This window comes from Gracilinanus agilis, chromosome 5, assembly GCF_016433145.1.
Source record: "Gracilinanus agilis isolate LMUSP501 chromosome 5, AgileGrace, whole genome shotgun sequence".
Lineage (NCBI taxonomy): Eukaryota > Metazoa > Chordata > Mammalia > Didelphimorphia > Didelphidae > Gracilinanus > Gracilinanus agilis.
Window position 1 is genome coordinate 38996437 of NC_058134.1, and position 16474 is coordinate 39012910.

Sequence of the window (16474 nt, forward strand, 5' to 3'; positions counted from 1 at the left end):
TGTGGGATGCAGCCAAGGCAGTACTCAGGGGGAAATTTATATCCTTGAGTGCATATATTAACAAATTAAGGAGGGCAGAGATTAACGAATTGGGCATGCAACTCAAAAAATTAGAAAGCGAGCAAATAAAAAACCCCCAGATGAAAACTAAATTAGAAATACTAAAAATTAAGGGAGAAATTAATAAAATCGAAAGTAAAAGAACTATTGAATTAATAAGACTAGAAGCTGGTATTTTGAAAAAACAGATAAAATAGACAAAGTACTAGTCAATCTAATAAGAAAAAGGAAAGAAGAAAAAAAACTTTTGGGAAAACTGGAAAGCAGTATGGTGGAAATTCAACTTAGACTAACACTTTACATCACACAAGACATTTCTTATTGGATACACGACCTTAATATCAAAGATCATATAGAAACATTAAAAGAGAAACAGATCCTGGAGCTCTCGTAGCTGTAGGTAAGAGATGTAGTCTTAAGTGAATAAAAGAGGCAATTACAAAAGAGAAAAGAGATCATTTTAAGCTTCTGCATAGACAATATTAATGCATCTAGGATAAAAAGGGAAGCAGCTGAATAGAAGAAACAATCTTCACATCAGATTTCTCTGATATGGGTTTGGTATCCAAGATACGCAAACAATTTGTGGGGGAGAGAGAGGGTATACATACCAGTCACCATTCCCCAGAAGACAAGTAGTGAAGGGATCTGAACAATTCTCAAGAGGGGGACTGCATAGTATTCACAGTGATGTGAAAAAAATCCTCCAAATCACTAAGAAGAGAAATGCAAATCAATCCTGAGGTTCATCTCCATATTGCAAATATGTCAAAAAATGACAATAGGGGCAGCTGGGTTATAGTGATCCTGCTCTATAACCAGAGACTCATTTGAGTGGCCTAAGGTGGTCGTGGGACACAAAGAATGAAACAGATTGGAAGCACGGCTTGTTAGCTCATAGTGCTCCATCTTCATGGAGTTCTTGAGTTAACTTTATACTGGTTTCAAACAAAGAACACAAAGAAAGAGTCACAGCTGTAAAAGGTTTACAAATCATACAAAGGAAAATCCTTGGAGGCTTCAAAGAAAAGATAGAACAGGGTCCAAGGCCGAATTCTAGCAGCCTGGATATCAGCAAGCAAATTCTGAGAATTGTAAATATATTCTACAGATATCATAAAGGAATTGAGTCTTGTATTTTTCCATCGGGAGGACTGCATCTGGCTGGATAAAGTTTTGTCTAGCTCTGACCTTGGCTGACTCAGGAATATTCTTAGAGTTTAGGGATCTTAATTTTCTTGTAGAGAAATTGTTAACCCAGTAACTTCTCGTTTGTTTAAAGCCTTCCAATGGGACCTATAATGTTATTAAGAAAAGGTGTGGATCTGAAAAAGAGTCAAAAGAGGAATCTCAGATTTTTATCTTAGATATCGCACTCCAGTTCTCAACCCGAAAGGGAAAAAAAGCCAATACACGGCTCTGCCGGTCTGTATTGATCTTTTGAGGGGATCCAGATAAAAATATCTACTTGAGATTCTAATTTCTCTTAATAGCTCCCGACACTGGGTGGCTCAGTGGATTGAGAGCCAGGCCTAGAGACAGGAGGGCCTAGGTTCAAATCTGGCCTCAGACACTTCCTAGCTGTGTGACCCTGGGCAAGTCACTTAGCCCCCATTGCCTAGCCCTTACTACTCTTCTGCCTTGGAGCCAATATGCAGTATTGACTTCAAGACAGAAGGTAAGAGTTTTTAAAAAAAAACAAAATTGACAGTAGTCTGTGTTAGAGGGGTTATGGGAAGATACACTGTTGGTGGAGCTGTAAATTGATGTAACCATTTCGGAATTATGCCAGTAAAGTGACTAAAATATCTATACCCTTTGACCTGAAGATCGCACAATGAGGCTTATGCATCAAGGAAGCCATTGATAAGAAGAAAATCCTTCCATACACTGAAATATTTATATAGTAGCCTTCTTTGTTTTTGTTTGTTTGTTTTTGATTTGAAAAAATTTAACAGCCTTTTTTTGTGGTTGCAAAGAATCAGAACAAAGTAGATGCCCATTAATTGGGGAATAGCCAAGTAAAATGTAATACCTAAATGTAGTGGCCTATTTTTGTGCTAGAAGAATATGATGAATATGGAGAAACCTGGAAAGATGTACCTGAACTGATGAAGTGAAGGTGAGAAAATAAAATACACCATAATTACAGCACTGCCAATGGAAAGAACAGCACCACACCAGAAAGTTAGAAGGGAGTCAGAAAGGTTATAAAGAATAAGCCTGACCCAAAAGGAGAGATGTGAGAGGATGCTCCCAATCCACCCCTTTGGCAAGGTCCACAGGTTATACACATTGCATATATTTTTGGAGTTTTCAATATATTGATCAGTGGTGCTGATTTTTTTTTCTTTTTCTTGCTTTTGGTCTCTAAAAAATATTGTTATATGGGTGACTCTCTGGAAAAGGAAAGGAGGAGTGATACTAGGGAAAACTATAATATAAAAAAAGGCATCAACAAGAGCTTATTTTAGAAAATCAAAATAAAAGATAAAATTAACCTAAAAAAACAACTTAAGAGACCTGTGAGTCCTTAGCTTTGAATTTTCATCTGGAGCCATAGAAATAAAACAATCCCAGGAACCCCTGATAAGGGGGAGGTTGGGGTGTCAATACTCAAGTATTCCAATTCCCAGGCCCCTGCTATATCCTAAATTTGGAATTATTTTGGGTTTATTTTTTCAAAGGTGATGGAGTATTTTAACCAAATGGATCCAGTACAATAACATTATTTAGGATGGGTATTACACTTCCAAGCCTTGTGTAAGTAATGTTTGCAAGAAGCCATCTTGGGCCATGAGTTGCCAGTTGATAGCTCAGATTTTCGAATTTCAGGAGTTGGTATGAGCTGGCATGAGACTGAAAAGACGGTTGGGGCATCCCAATAAATAGGAGCTGGATCCTAACCTCAGGGTCTCAGTTGTGAGATAAGGTGGGAGGTGAAGTGGTGAGCTCTGTAACTTGTCTCAGTTATTTCATAGACCAGGATTAGCTGCCACTTTGTAAGGACAATGATCCAGGTGCATCCAGTTATATTAACATCTGCAATCAATCTGCCATCATTGATCTATTAGCTTCTCAACTCCATCAAAAAGATTATTACTGAAGATTAATTCAATAAAACTAAGCCAGGTTAGCCAGAGCTAAACCATGGCCAGGCCAAGGCTAACCAGCCTGGCAGTTTCTATGAATCAATGTCTTCTAAACCTACTGAAGATATATGCCTAGTTTATTAGCTTAATAGGAATCTGAGCTTCATTCCCAGTCCCTCTTTCCTTCAACTTTAACTCATCCTTCAACCATTCCTGTTTATTTTTTATTAAATAAGTTTTCAAAAGTGAGATCCGTTACTGACCTGAAGAGCTGCCAAGGTTCTTTGAGGGAGAATGTGGCAGTTGAAGCCCTGCCTCTACTCAGAAGCTCAATTAGAGTGAATATCAGCTCATTATCATTAATATCAATATTAATAACTATCATATCACAGTCAGATAAGAATAATCATCATTTTAAGTTTCTGTATCCACAATAGCCAAAGATACAGGGTTTAATCTACTGACAGGAAAGATCATTTACTCCTTATTAGTTTGCTGTGAAGGAGGAACAGACCACATGCCGAGTGCTGTTGTCAGCTGGCCTTTCACTGACACTCTCCAGCCGCAAGTTTTCTCAACCTGCTCTTGACGGCATTGCCTGGCAGTGTCACTCCACCTGGGAATTAGTTCCCAAATCATCCTTTACACTCGATCCATTTACTGGATTGGTGTATCAGATTTGAAATAACCACAGAATAAACAAGTAAGATGGCACCAGGATCATGAAAACCAGAGTCAGCCATATTACTGCATCGCATAAAGTAATTTATCCAAAAAAAAAGACAATTTCTTTAACATTCTGACCTCGTTTTCCTCTTGAACCATCGAGAAGACCTGACTTCCAGCTCCAGCTTGTGTTGAATGAGATCTAGATCAGATTCTGATTTCTAAACTGTCACTTCTACATTGGTGATCACAGCCTCCATGTTGAATAATGGACATTCCTCAAGGGGGTGGCTGGAATTACCGTTTGTTTCAAAATTTTTTCAGAAACTTAATAAAAATTTTGTTTTCTCTCTTTGTTGTTTTCCTATCAAGATTCTCTGCTATGTACATTTTTTCACTATTCTGCTTAAATAGCCCACCATATTCTAATAACTTTCTTCAATTCTCTCTTTTCTTGATGGTTTCTTTAGTTAACTCTGTTTAGTTAGGTTTTTTTTTAAATTACTTTATTATTTATTTCAGCAATTTGCCTCATTTTGTAAGCTTCTTTTACAAGCTTTAAAAAATCCTGTAGAATTATATATAAAACGAGCTCATTTTTTATTCCAGTTAAACAAATTATTTGGGAATATAGCTTGGGAAGGTAAATATCGATGACCTTTTCCTTGCTTTTTGCAGAGGACCTCCAGTTTCTCTTCTGCCAAATTCCCATTATGAGCAGGTGATGACTGCTTTCGGAGGTAAAGGCTATTTTGTGCAGACTCCGGGAGAGCTGCAGAATGCTCTGACCAGAAGCTTAGCCGAGAAAGTAGTGCCGTCTCTCATCAACGTCATGATCGAGCCTCAGGCTGCTCGGAAGAAGCAGGTAAGCACCACCCAGTCACTCGCTCAGTAGAGCGGCTTCCAAGTGGAGGCTGGTTTTGGTGGGGGCCCACAGGCGCCCCTCGGGCCTCCACTGCAATGCTCCGGGCCGCTAGGACCTCTGATTTGCCTTTGTAGAAAAACATAGAGAAGTGGCAGGGAGGCTTCTAAAACTCTTGGCAACATCTTTAAGAAATGGATTCAATGGCAGTTTTGCCTGTTTTTAAAATGTACGATAGTTTGTAGTTGTTTTGTCCCATGAATTATGGAGGAGATAGAGTAGCCAGACATTTGATGGGTTTTCATTCCAATCCTATTTCCAATCCATCTGAATTCTTAACCTGCTTCTCTGTAGTGCTCACCATTTTTTTTTTTTAAGTTACTGATATTTTGTTTGGACAGCCAGGTTTGGGGGACTAAATCTGTCATTTCATTGGCATAGCGAGAACTCCCAAGAGGGATGCCGAGATCCTGAGAGGTTCTGTGTCTTGTCTAGGGCTGCCCAGCCTGAGCGTTTCCAAGATGGGACTCAAATCTTGGTCTTTCTGACCTGGGATCCAGCTTTCTGGCCGCTACCTCCCACCTACCAGTAGCTCCCTAACAAATACCCAAACCAGTGTGGAGCGCTTTCTTAGACCTAAATAAATGTTGGCTTTTGTTATCTGTGAGGTGTAACAAAGGGGAGGACCCCTTTCATTGGAGGCACCTCTTGTATTGACCCAGCATGCGGTTGCCTGGCACCGTGCTGTGGCCTCAGGCTCCTGATTGGAGTGGGGCTCCTTCTGTGTGCTCCCACATGTTTGTACTATGTTGGCTCCGTGGTGATATCATCAGAGGCCCTGCATTGCTAGAGGAAAACTCTGAGAAAATGAAGAAAAGGAGGCAGGGGCAGACTGTGACCCCCGGGGCGGGTGCTTTGGGGACAAGGAAGATGTTTCCTTGTTTATCTCCCCAGGGGGACCTCAGAAGCCTAGTCTCTGAGCCCAACACCAGGAAACGGCAGCCACGGCCAGGAAAGTCACTGAGATCACAGAGGAACTATCCTGAACCATCACTCCTGGGGGCATGACGGGCTGCTGCCTCACAGCTTCCTCTAATGCTCTCTGGAGTGGCCTCACAACGAGATCAGTGACTCCAAGGCACCCGTGCTCCGACCCTGCCCAAGCAAAGCTTCTCCCACTTGCATGTTCTCCATAAGGCATGGCGCAGCTTTCTTGGGGTAGGAGCACTGGACAGGGCCGTTTTAAACAAATCACCAGCAGTGAAAACCCCGGCACTGACTGGGCGGGACATGAAAGAGCTGAGGGCCCTGAGCTGACCATCGCTGCCCACCCACAAGTGTGAGTGAGGCTCTGACTGCGAACGGGAATCGGAGGGTAGCAACTGCCCTGATTGCGCTGAACCATCATGTCTGCACTCTAGAAAAACGTCTTTCTTCTGACCAGAATGGGCACATCCACCAGAGAAATGCAGCCTCTCTCTCTCCCTCCAACCCCCTCTCTCAGACGTTGTTCTCCCAGTCTGCTCCTGTCGTTGTACATCATCTCAGAGGAGAGTGACTGCGTGTGTCTGATCAGGCTATGGCTCATTTCTCAGGGCACCGCCAGAGCATTCTGTTCCAACTCTGCTCTGCCACATGTGCAGCCGTCCCCCCAACTTGACTCCACACAAAGAGCTGCTAGAAATACTTGTGTCCAAGCAGGCCCTTCCCCCTCTTCTGATCTCACACTCAGGGCCCTACCAGATCAGGGGCATGCATGGTTCCATTGGCTCTGAAATGGCTGGGTCAGTTCACACTCCCCCAACAGTGACTCGTGATTGGGCCACAAGGAACAGTTGTAGCCCAGCAGACCCTGGGGCCAAGTGGGGCTGGCTTTCCTGCTTCTGGGCCAGCCTCCCCATTCTCTCTCTCTTTTTCCCCAGGATTTTCACTGGCTCACCCGCTCTAACATGTGACTGCAACCACAGGCCAGAGAAGCCCATCTTCCTGCGGAGGAAGGCTGCAGCCAGAGAGCCCACCAGCAGGACCAGTGCCTCTCAAACTGTACCAAGCAAAAGGAGAACTGTTAGAATCAAACCTAGAAAAGGTTTGTGACATTTCCAATGGAGTTATTCAGTGAGAAAGCCCTTTGAAGATGTGGGAATCTTGTCAGTCATGGTCTGATAAGCTTTTTAGGTTTGTATACAATGAACTAAGCTTTGTACGTACCCAGAAAAAAGCTTTTAAAAACCCAGCCCCTACTTCCAAAGGCTTACAAGCCAATGTGGAAAAAAACATGCCAGATACAAACAAGACAGAGACAGGATAAATTGGGGCAACTTCAAGCCTCGAGTCTGGAAGATCTGAGTACAAATCTAGTTTCAGGCTCTTACCAGCTGTGTGACTGAGGAAGTCCTTTAACCTGTCTGCCTCACTTTCCTCACCTGTAAAATGATCACAATAGTGGGCAGCTGGGTGGCTCAGTGGATGGAGAGCCAGGCCTAGAGACAGGAGGCCCTGGGATAAAATCTGACCTCAGACACTTCCTAGCTGTGTGACCCTGGGCAAGTCATTTAACTCTCATTGCCTAGCCCTTACCACTCTTCTGCCTTAGAACCAATATGCAGTGTTGATTCTAAGATGGAAGGTGAGGGCTTTAAAAAAAAAAATGATACTAATAGTACCTGCCTCTCAGGGTGGCTGTGAGGGTCAAATGAGATAATAATTGTAAAGTGCTTACCACAGTGCCTGGCACACTTGCAAGCCCCATATCAGTGTAGCTGTTTTTAATATTATGATCTCAGGGAAGACCTGTTATATAACGATGAAATATTATATAAGACTACAGAATATTCAAATTGAAATAATTGAGCTAACTGAAATGAGTGAATTAACTGAAATAGGTAAATTGTTTGTGCTAAAAGGTTTAGACCAGTGCTGAACCCGACTTTAGGTGATAATAGGTGGTAGGCCTCATCTGCAGTTTGATGGGTATAATGCAATCTGATCGCTTCTTGTTGAAATAAACAGTAAATTGGTTTATTCATTACCTCAAGAAAGGATAGAGGACCAGAGGGAAAGGTAACCCTAATCTTCCCCTCTAATCTCCTCCCAAAATCTATAGACTCCTTACAGAGTCTTCTTGATCTTGACACTTCCTAAATTACTCTCTCTGTTCAGAAATCCATTATCTAACTTCCTGATCTAATCTGGTCCTCAAATTAATATTTGAAGAGTTAGTCCATCAGTAGCAGATAGGGTGAGGTAAACTATGGAATTCACCCTCTTGGCCTGAGCCAAATTGGCTCTGGCTTCAATCTCACAGACATTACTGGGTCCTGTTAGGATTCTTCTTAGTTGGTACAAAATCCCTTATGGCACCAGATCTCAGGAACTCCTTTGTGGACTACAGCAAAGAAAGGATGGACAGGATATCTCACTCAAGGACTGAATGGCTGGATGGCTGAATCACAGAAAACAGGAACCAAATGGCTTCCAAAGAAAGTTAGGTAACCTCCTTCTTGGAGAGACCAATGGCAGAAAGTGCTTTCCTCAAACCCCTTGAAGAGACAGGAACACTCTTCCCAACTGTTTCTGTGAGTTTCCTTTTATATTGTCCTTACACCTTAGAATCTCTCCTTTTTAGTTCCGTGCATGTGCTAGCCCTCTTCTGCAAAGTCTTGTACCCAACTTTTGCAAAAGCTTTTACCTGTCTTTCTCTCTCTTACAAAATGCATCATTCCGGATTGTTGCTCCAACGTGTACATGAATCAGTGTTGCTGTATAGATATAAATTCTAGACTTCATGATATAATTTCGCCAAAGTGGCCACATCCCAGCCTTCAGATCATAAGATCAGATAGTAGGCAGTTCAGAGTATTAGGAATATTATAGATTTGGGGTTAATTAAAGGAGATTAGTGATTAAGGATAGAATGAGAGATACTGTCTCAGTGTCTTGGGCCCAGCTTGGAACTTGGAGCCAGAGTTCCTATTGGAATTCTGAGGTACTGATAAGGATTGGTTTTTCCAACTGTCAAGGGCTCTGGAAGCAGACCTGAGCTCCAGAGGGTGGTAGTTTTCTGGTTTGGGGGGAATTTCCTTTGAAACCTTGGGAATACCAGATTGACAGTTTGGAAGAGAGAAAGTGAGTTTGGCAGTGACTACAGGAGAAGATTAACAGAAAGAAGAAAGAAGACCTTTTTCTTTTAACTTTGTGAGCCTGCAGAGTGAAGGCAAGGCTTTTGGGCCTACCTAGGCCGGGAAGCCATCTCTGGCTGGCAAGGCCTAACCCTGACTAAGCTGTTATTTGAGTGGTGAACTAGAAGGATACTTGGAGACAATTCTTTGAGGATTATATACATATTTATAAGGATATTAGAAATAGGTTTATATAGGTAGAAATTGGGTTTAGATAGAGATAAGGAGACAGAGCAGGTCTGGGAATTCCCAGATAGAAGCGGTCTTCATGAGAAGCCTTGAGTTGGCTGTGTTTTAAGTTAGTTATCCCCTTAGTATTAGTGAACTTATCCTAAAACCTTTTTACCTTTACCTTAAACCTTTTCAAACCTATTAAATAGAAGGTTTTGTTTCCTAAATCTGTCTCCGTTCACTCTACATAGGCCAAAAGCAGTTACATTGAGCTTATAAGCTTAAAACCAGCTCAGCTTCAACTGGCAGCCAGCTGTCCCTTACCAACAACAAAACAGAGACAAAAAGAGACTGTGTCTCAAAAATATACATAACAGTCTGTAAAGCCGAAAAAGGAAGCAAAGAACCTAGATACATTCAAGCCTTTTGAACTGTGAAAGCTTCAGTTTCAACAAGGAAGTTTTTCCTCTACTGCCAACCATTGCTAAGGAGCCAAACAGCTAGGCTTCAGAATTTTAAAACGATAAACTTTTTCCTGTGCAGTACCAATGCAGTGGTCCCTGGGTGGCACTTTTTCGTAACACAGTGACAGCCTCATCCAACCAGCTGAAGCCAAAGGCTGCTTTTACTGGAAAGCAATACATTTTAAAAACCACCACATAGGTTTTTTGGAGCAAAATGGTACTCATTTTTTTCAACCTGGCAGCTATTCCAGCATTTCTCACGTATACTGTCCTACTCTACATCCAGGGACTAGGGTTACCTCAATGGGTAATGGCAGTTATGTCCATCACTTTACTCAAAGTGGTATCTTATATACCATTGATGATATCTATACTAATATTGATGATTTTACGAAGAAAATGCTTCTAGTGATTTTCAAACAATGGAAAGGATTAGTGATGAGGCAAATTGCATTTAATGAGTTGAATCTAAAGATCTATCTTGAAAATGTGTTAAAGAGACTGCAAGCAGAAAAAGATGACAAGGATAACACACTAGGCACAACTAAGCTTGAGAGAAAAACTGAGACACTTGAAAATAATCCAGCAAATTACTTCTACCGAGAGAGGTGCCAGTGTACACCACTGAGCACAAAATCATTAATTTGCAGTTACACAAGGGATTCAGCCAAACCTATATAGATGCTTTTAAGAAAGGGACACCAAGTTTTGAGGAAGAACCTATTGCTGTAGTGAAGAAGTTTAAGAAAATTGTGAAACAATATGACCCAAATTATGTGACTTTGACATCCTCCTAGATGAACTTTTAACAAAATGAGAAAAACAAAAGATCATTACAGAGACACACTAGAACCCCAAAATAGCCGACTGGTCCCAAGAAAATCCCCACTGGGAGACAAATTCTTTTGCTGGTTACAGAGAATTAGTCAGGGAACAGGAATTAGTAATTCAAACCGTGAAGGACTGTTTCAAGAGACTGGGGACATGGTCCAAGTTTGAGAGAATTAGGCAGGAAGTGGGAGAGACACCGTCCACTTTCCTGGACAGTTATTGACTTGGCAGAGAGATGGATCAGTTTGGACATATCCAAAGACAGGGTTGTCAGTCATTATCAGGAGACAGTTTGTGAAAAATGCATGCCCCAAGGTCTGGGATTATTTTAGAAATAACTGTCCACACTGGGATGAAATGCAGCTAGATGAACTATTTTCAAGGGTCAGCACAAGCCCCAGACATGGAGATGATGTAGTCATATATAAAATAAAGAGATGGACCTAGGTAATCCCAGGTAGCTGGTGAGAAGGGAGATTTACAGAAGGGACCACATGGAGCAATAGCTGCATTATGAAGTTTTACAGAGGAGAGTGGAACTGAGTGTATAGTGTAGGAGAAGCTTTGCACAGAGAGGAGTTTTGGAATGTTACAGAGTGATTTGAAGGACAGGAGTGACAGTTGGAAGGAACAGGAGGGGGCTTCTGGGAAAAGAACTGGAGGAGGGGAGTTTTGTTTCTGGACGCTGACCTGGACAAAGCTGATACCTTGCCTCAGGATTCAAATTCCTGGATACCTGAGGATTTCCCGACATTTCCCTTGAACCTGAAAGATCTTGAGATTGTACCTGTTTCTCCTGGACAACAACTAAAGAGGGCTGGCTGAACTTTTACAGTGGCTTGAGAGGCTGTGCCCAGAAAGCATGTTGAGCCAACCTGAAGATGAGATACTCTCTCTGTGCCAGCTTTAGAAAGACATTGCAATCTGTCAGTTAGATTAGGTTAGCAGTTAGAAGAAAGAAAGGAATCAAGAACATTTTCTGGCCAGAGCCTTTGGCTTTGGCTAAAGCCAAAGAGATTCCATACCATGCTTGAGATCAAACTAAGGCTTTCCTGTTCCCACTCTCCAAACCCATCCCTGATCCTGATTCATTAAACCACCCCTTTTGATTGTTAACTAAACGCAGTCAGAAAAGATCTTTGAGAGATATCTGGGAAGGTTAGAGGGCAAAGGAGAAAATGGGGAGGCAGTTCTAATAGGCTTCAGTTACACGAAACCTGAAGCTGTCAGCTATTACTGTCTTCCCTGACAGGGGCTGTGTTCAGAAGGGACATCTTGGGGGCCAGGCAATTCGCTAAGCCCTGGCAAAACGCCAACACCATACCCCATAGAAGTCCTTTATCTGAACAATGTTTCCTGTCCTTCCCTGTTCTCAATTCCATCACAAGGACAACCCCCTTGCAGTCGACATTATTAGAGACCTTCCTCTATACTTTTAACAATAGAAAATGGGTATACGGAAACAGACAGCTTAGTGACTTTGCAAGATGTAACAAGGGAAGTAAATGATAATGTAGTCAGTGAAGGACAGGAACAAGAATTTAGTTTTCCTAATCCTAAAGTGTTACCTGTGATCTGGTCTACTCTCCACGAAATAGTACAGAACTCCATGTCACCCTAAAAGTGGGGGGGCATTTTTATGACTGCATGTTGGATACAGGGGCTGCAAAATCTATGTTGCAAAAATTTCCTGATGAGTGTGAAGCAGTGGGTACAATGCAGGTTGTGGGTGTATCAGGGAAACCCCAAGTAGTGAAGAAATTGCCATCACAAATGCTATCTCTAGGACCTCTAAGTGTGGAACATTCATTCTTACTAATGGCTAACTCTTCAATGAATCTTGTGGGTAGAGATCTTTTATGTAAACTCAGGGCAACAGTTGTGTATACTTCAACTGGAGACATATCCCTGGAACCATCAGAAGAATCTTTGACCTTATCCCCAGTGTTGTTTTTGGTTGAAAGGCCATATTCTTTTTTTTTTTTTTTTTTTTTTTTTTTTTTTTAGTTTAAACCCTTAACTTCTGTGTATTGACTTATAGGTGGAAGAGTTGGTAAGGGTAGGCAATGGGGGTCAAGTGACTTGCCCAAGGTCACACAGCTGGGAAGTGTCTGAGGCCGGATTTGAACCTAGGACCTCCCGTCTCTAGGCCTGGCTCTCAATCCACTGAGCCACCCAGCTGCCCCATTCATCATATTCTTTTGTATAGCTAATATTCTAATGGTTACAGAGACCCGGGGTGGCGGCCCCTGATGTTGAGGGAACAGCACATTTGGGAGCCTCTGCTGGGCCTGCCCTGGCCTGGTACGTGTAATAGTTGACTTATAGAGATAAGAGAAGTTGAAGATTGTCTTTAAGCAGCTAGCATGGGCACTATTAAAATAGGAAAAGAGGAAGGTGAGTTGAAAAAAAGATACAGGATGCAAAGAAAATAAATTTTGGATGGAACACTAAGAAGAGTATTCCAAAAGAATGTGGGAACAGAATAAAGAGAGGACTTGAAGCCTGAAACTGGAAGTTGGTTGCTGTTTCCTTCAGAACTTTGAGGGCTAACTGACTGGGAGTTAACTTACTTGCCTGAGTGGAGTGGTAACCCATCGGACTGGCTTCCCAGCTTCTGGACTTTTCTCTCCCTCTATTCCTGCCTTTTGTTCCTGGTCATATATTATAATATGCCTTTGTGTTCCTGAGAAGAAAGCCAGCTTTAATCAAGACTGTTATCTGTCTATATTCCAAGAAATCTGCAGGTAGGTGCCTGTAGGCCTTGGTGACTTTGTCATCTAGTCACCAACCTTATCCAACTGACCTTGACTATTCAACCTTTCCCAAATACTTTTGTGGAGCAGCCTTAGTCAGGGAAGCTAGATATTAGGGATTTGGGAGTACAGTTCAGAGAGGTTAGGGTGGCTATTAGCAGCAAGTCAAAGAAGGCAGGTCCATGCAGACCTCTTAGTTTGGTGGGAGGAATTAGAGCATTTAGTGCTAGGGAATTACCTTGGCCCTCCTTCCCCTTCCCTTTCTTTGTTTATTTAATATATAAAACCTTTTGTCAACTTAACATAGCAATCAGATTGCATTATTAAGATATCCAGATCTGAAGGCAGCCATTTTGACCTATTAGCCTGAGACAGACAGAGACACTGGACTTTGAAACTTACCAATATTTTAAGTGATTAAACCCACTTCTTTCAGCACATGCTAGGAACTCTGGAGAAAGGATTCTGGAATGCAGGGGGCAGAGGAGGAAGAGTTTTTAAGGTGCAACTGACACTACTTCCTGTCCAAAAGCTGGGAAAGGAAAGAGCCTGCTCTCTGCTGAGCTTTTCAACCCAAACCTGTTTTGTGGAAGAAGAGAAATTTTTCAATTAATTTTGGAGGTACCTTTTCCACAGAAGAACCCATCTGAAGATCTCTGTTTCTACTGCTTTCATCAACCCTGACTGAGCAATAGCTAATCTAAAGACCATTGGTGTGGGGTCTGAAGTGTCTACTTCAGGTCTGGGTCTAGCTCAAGGTGAACTCAGTCAATTTGAGTTTATCCTTAGTCAACTTGGAGAAACCTTTTACCAACCAGCTAAAGTAACAAGGAAGGATGTTAGTGTAAGGTAGAATAGAGAGGCTTTTGGGGATATCTAGCCAGAATAGGGAGCTGGTAGGGAGCCTCAAGATCTCAAAGACTCCATCTTGCGATGGACATAGGGGGAAGGGTGGAGTATTAGAACTTAGAAATTAGAAAGAGGGCATCCTCATTTCTAAATCCTCCCTCCCTAACCTGGTTAATAAATCAGTTACTTTTATACTAATTAGTCCTGAAGACTTGTGTGTGAGTGATCTGGCCAAGTGAGTAAGGCTTACTCTGACTTACTTCACTAAAGAGAGCTGTGATACTTATAAACAGCCCATTAAGTATCAAACTCAGTTCCCTAGGGTGGATAACAACATCCATTCACCTCAGTTATTCCATCATCTCTTCAATTGGTGAGCCAAAGGATAGGACCCTAGAATATTTTGAGTTTCTAAAGAATCAGCAGCTGTTTTGGTCTTCTTTAGAACTCTCATTCTCAGCAAGGGGGTCCAGGCGGCCATTAGAATTCTGAGAGCTGACAGGCTCCAACTGAACACAGACACAGCAGAGGTCTGTACTGACAAGCCCAAAAAGTTTTCCCAGTCAGCTGCAAACTCCAGCAGTTACAACCTAGCTGAGTTGAATTTTGTAACAGTGAAAGGCAACAGCAATTATTGTTTGCCTGAAGTGATATTATTTAATCAGAGCAATCTTTTTCCAACTGAGCCTAGCAGAATGGAAGCATTGTGGTACCAACTGACAATGATTCCTGCATTTTTCCTGGTGATTATGCTAGAATTTTTACATGATTGTCTGGGATTTGAAGTTTTGCTGCCGATTATTGACAAGACTCTAAGAAGAACTTTATCTTATCTGTCACTCTTTCTACTAGTATTAGATTGCCTCTTCCAATTCAAAAAGATTGTGGTAGGGCAGCTGGGTAGCTCAGTGGATTGAGAGCCAGGCCTAGAGATGGGAGGTCTTAGATTCACATCTGGCCTCAGACACTTCCCAGCTGTGTGACCCTGGGGCAAGTCACTTGACCCCCATTACCTAGCCCTTATTGATCTTCTGCTTTGGAGCCAATACACTGTATTGACTCCAAGAGAGAAGGTAAGGGTTTATTTAAAAAAAAAAAAGACATTTCCATCAAAAAGATTGTGGTAGTCATTATTAAAAGGCTTACTGTATCTGGCTGTCAGTCTCTAGGAAACAATTAATTAAAATAACTAGCACTCACCCTGCAAACAAAGTTTGATCAACTTGAGGCTCAATGCTTGGAATTGACCAAGACAAAAAGGAAAATGCAAGGGATAGTGCAACAGGAAGCATCTAAGCAAGGGAGTACAGAAAAATCACAAGCACCTACCACACTTCAACTGGAAACTGAGGCATTAGAACATAATCCTGCCCACATGTTCCCTTTGCATGATGTGTCATATATTGCTCTGGATATAGGGATCGTGCATGTTAATTCACAAAAACAATTCACTCAAGCTGACTTAGATGCCATTAAAAAATGGACTTCTAGGTTTGACAATGAACCAATGAAAGTAATAAGGGAGTTCAAAAGGGTCATCAAGATCTTTGACCTAGATTTTAGAGATTTTGAATTAATCATAGATGAACTTTTAACCAAGAGTGAGAAGCAGCAGTTTATTGAGCAGACAATAACTCTGCTCTTAACACCCTGGTCTACTGAAGATTCTCAATTGGAGATGAATTCTGTTGAGGCTTCTAGTTATCTGGGCAAGGCTACGGATTCTATTCTAGAGACCTTGAAAGCAAATTCAAAGTGTCTTGACACATGGTCCAAATTTGAGAAACTGAGGCAGGAGCCTGGGGGAAACACCTACAAGCTTTTTGGACAGGATTATAGACTCTGGGGAGCAATGGTTTGGCATGGACTTATTGAAGGAGGAAAATATAAATTATATTCACTGTCAAAAATGCATGCACTTCTATAAGAAATTTCTTCAGAAGCAATTGCCCTAATTGGTTTACAATGAGTTTAGAAGAGCTTAAAAGGACTGCTGGCTATATTTACCAAGTGGAGAAAGACAGGCAAAAGACAAAAAATGACCTAATTGATGACTTTAAAAAGCAATTAAAAGAAGCAAACCAAAAGCTTAAAGATAGTGAAATAAAGGAAATAAAAGCAGTGGAAGCTTTGAGATCTTGTAGACCTAGAAGTGAATTCAACCCCAGACCAAACAGACAAAGTCCACTGAGATGCTATTTGCTTAACCAAATGGGCCACATGGTGAGGGAGTGTTAGTTCAGAGGGCAATTCTCTGGACAAGGATTTAGGGTAAACCAAGGCAACAACTTTAACAACACTGATTAGAGACAGAATTCATATAGCTATAACAACAGATTTAACAATGCATATCAAAGACAGGACCACAATAGCTGCTGCAACCATGGATGTTACCATGGTTCACAACAAGCTCCTGACTTGCAAACAATGCAGGAATATGTGAAGAATGGGACTCAGCAGCGGCAATGCTCAAAAGCATGATATGCAAAAGGGGCCATGTGCATTATGAAGGCATGAACAGGATAGTACAGTTATAAGAAATAAA

At 41.7% G+C, this 16474-nt stretch overlaps 1 protein-coding gene across 1 annotated transcript in view; it reads left to right on the top strand.

Moving 5' to 3' along the window:
- HACL1 (2-hydroxyacyl-CoA lyase 1) overlaps positions 1-14127 on the top strand; it is a 49119-nt gene extending 34992 nt beyond the window's left edge. Inside the window, exons 16-18 of the mRNA XM_044679726.1 lie at positions 4497-4683; positions 6603-6766; positions 13517-14127. Coding sequence (XP_044535661.1) covers positions 4497-4683; positions 6603-6635 — 220 coding nt within the window. The 3' untranslated portion in view covers positions 6636-6766; positions 13517-14127. The remainder of the gene's footprint in view (positions 1-4496; positions 4684-6602; positions 6767-13516) is intronic.
- Positions 14128-16474: the final 2347 nt, after the last annotated feature.